We start from the raw sequence: 2,637 nt of genomic DNA, 5'->3' as shown, positions 1-2,637 counted from the left end.
GGCGGGCGCCGGATCCCAGGTCTGGAGCGCGGCTGGGCCCGGCTTTTTATAACCCTGCGCCCGGGCCTCGCGGCTGGTCCGCCCCGGGGCGGGGCGGGCGGCCTCGGCGGGCCCACCCCAGCCTTCCCCGGAGCTACCCTCGGCTCCCGCCCGCCCCACCTTGACACATGCTCCTGGGGGACGCAGCAGGACAGAGCGCGCAGGTGGGTGAGGGACCCCTCTACCTTTCTCCCACCCAGCGCCCGCCAACTGAGCGCCTCTTTCCCGACCGAAGCCCGCGCCGCATGCTCAGAGTCCCCAGCCCTAGATGGGGCAGCTGGTGACTACGCCAGCCGTGGAGGACACTCGGCCACAGACCCTGCTACTTTCCTCAATCAGGCAAGCTGGGGATGGAACTCCTGACTTGCAGTGTGATCTCGTGCATGTGACTTGACCTCCCAGAGTCTCGGGTACCTCTTCTCTAAAAAAGGCGATATCTTCCTCACAAAGTTCATTCATGCATATATTTTTCCATTCAGCAGTTATTTCTTGAAGGCCTGCAATGTCTTAGGCGCTGGGACATAACAGTGAATAAAATACGGAACTTACATTCTAGTCGGGAAAGACAGACAATAAACATGAGTAGAATACGTGCAAATCCCACAATTCCACTTCGAAGTAGATGCCTAACAGAAATGCACATGTGTGCACCAAAAGATACTAAAGTTCAGAGCAGCACTACTGGTAATAGCTCGAAACTGAATACAACCCAAATGTCCATCAATAGTTGAATGAGACAAATTGTGTTATATTCACACAATGATAATAGCTATACAATGAAATATTATTCATCCATAAAAAGTAAAGAATTATTGATATACGAGGTCGGACAATTAAGTTCACAAACTCATCCTAGAAAATGTTAACATTGCTGAATATCACTATGGTCACCTTCGAAGTACTCCCCTTGGGAAGCTGTGCACCCATGCCAGTGCCTCGTCCACCCTTCAAAGCAATTTTGGAACTCTTTTTCTGGAATGGCCATCAGAGCTGTTGTCGTATTACCCTTGATGTCCTGAATGTCACCAAAATGTCTTCCTTTCAATATTTTCTTTATCTTCGGGAAAAGAAAGAAGTCATTGGGGGGTCCAGATCAGGTAAATAGAGAGCGAGGGTGTTCCAATACAGTTATTTGTTTGCTGGCTAAAAACTCCTGGTGCATTGTCGTGATGCAAGAGTCATGAATTGTGGGTGAAAAGTTCACATCATCTAACTTTTTCACACCGCCTTTTCAGCACTTCCAAATAGTAAATTTGGTTAACTGTCCAGTTGGTACAAATTCATAATGAATAATCCCTCTGATATCAAAAAAGGTTAGCAACATTGTTGCAACAAGTTCATGAACTTAATTGTCTGACCGCTTATGCTACAATAGGGATGAAGTGTGAAAACATTCAAAGTGATAGAGTTTATTTATAAAAGGCCTATATCGTATAGAATTCCCTTATATGAAATGTCCAGAATAGGCAAATCTATATATAAAGAAAGCAGATTGGTGGTTGCCTAAGGCTGGGAGGTTGGCAAGGGGACCGGGGCAAGAGGGACAGTCACAGCTATGATTTTGAGTTTCTTTTTTTCTTTTTTTTTAAAATTGGTTTTTTTTTTTTTTTTGGAGTTGAGTTGAGTGAGTTCTTTTTTTTATTATTGGGGAAGTGGAACAGGACTTTATTGGGGAACAGTGTGTACATCCAGGACTTTTTTCCAAGTCAAGTTGTTGTCCTTTCAGTCTTAGTTGTGGAGGGCGCACCTCAGCTCCAGGTCCAGTTGCCATTGCTAGTTGCAGGGGGCGCAACCCACCATCCCTTGCGGGAATCGAACCGGCAACCTTGTGGTTGAGAGGACGCGCTCCAAACAAATGAGCGGGAGCTCAGCGGCAGCTCAGCTCAAGGTGCCATGTTCAATTTTAGTTGCAGGGGGCGCTGCCCACCATCCCTTTCGGGAGTCAAGGCATTGAACCGGCAACCTTGTGGTTGAGAGCCTACTGGCCCATGTGGGAATCAAACCGGAAGCCTTTGGAGTTAGGAGCATGGAGCTCTAACCACCTGAGCCACCAGGCCGTCCCCGATTTTGAGTTTCTTTTGTGGGTGATGAAAATGTTTAAAATTGATTGTGGTTATGGTTGCACAACTCTGTATATATAGTAAAAACCATGGAGTTGTAAAATGTATATTGGTGAATTGTATATGTGATTATATCTCAATAAAGTTGGGTATATGGATATGTATAATCTGTATGATGTATATCATATATCAGATAGTGATAAGTACTATGGAGAAATATAAAGTAGGAAGGGGAGATAAGAAGACGGGTTGAAGGTTGGAATTTTAAATAGATCATGGTTGGACTCACTGAGAAGGTGATGTGTAGAACAAAGACTTTCTGAAAGAGGTGAGGGAATAAAGCAGATATCTAGGTGGAGAGTTTTCCAAGGCCTGGGTATGGATCTTGGCTTTGTCACTGCCTATATGTATGACTTTGGACAAGTTATTTAATGGCTTTGTGCCTCAGTTTCTTTATCTGTTAAATAGTCCTATTTTCTATAGGTCGATTTAAGAAATGTCTAAAAATCTAGAGAATTTGTATGTGTTTATTCGAGCC

General features: G+C 44.9%; 1 protein-coding gene across 3 annotated transcripts in view; it reads left to right on the top strand.

Annotated features, from left to right (window-relative positions):
* The first annotated feature begins 71 nt into the window (after window positions 1-71).
* Window positions 72-2,637, top strand: part of KIF3A (kinesin family member 3A) — a 53,396-nt gene continuing 50,830 nt past the window's right edge. For all 3 annotated transcript variants that reach the window (XM_019756048.2, XM_019756045.2, XM_019756044.2), the window contains exon 1: window positions 72-203. In XM_019756048.2, coding sequence (XP_019611607.1) covers window positions 168-203 — 36 coding nt within the window. In that variant the 5' untranslated portion in view covers window positions 72-167. The remainder of the gene's footprint in view (window positions 204-2,637) is intronic.

Source organism: Rhinolophus sinicus, linkage group LG10 (genome assembly GCF_036562045.2).
Source record: "Rhinolophus sinicus isolate RSC01 linkage group LG10, ASM3656204v1, whole genome shotgun sequence".
NCBI lineage: Eukaryota > Metazoa > Chordata > Mammalia > Chiroptera > Rhinolophidae > Rhinolophus > Rhinolophus sinicus.
The sequence above is the reverse complement of the archived record's forward strand: the minus strand, read 5'-3'. Positions and strand labels throughout refer to the sequence as shown.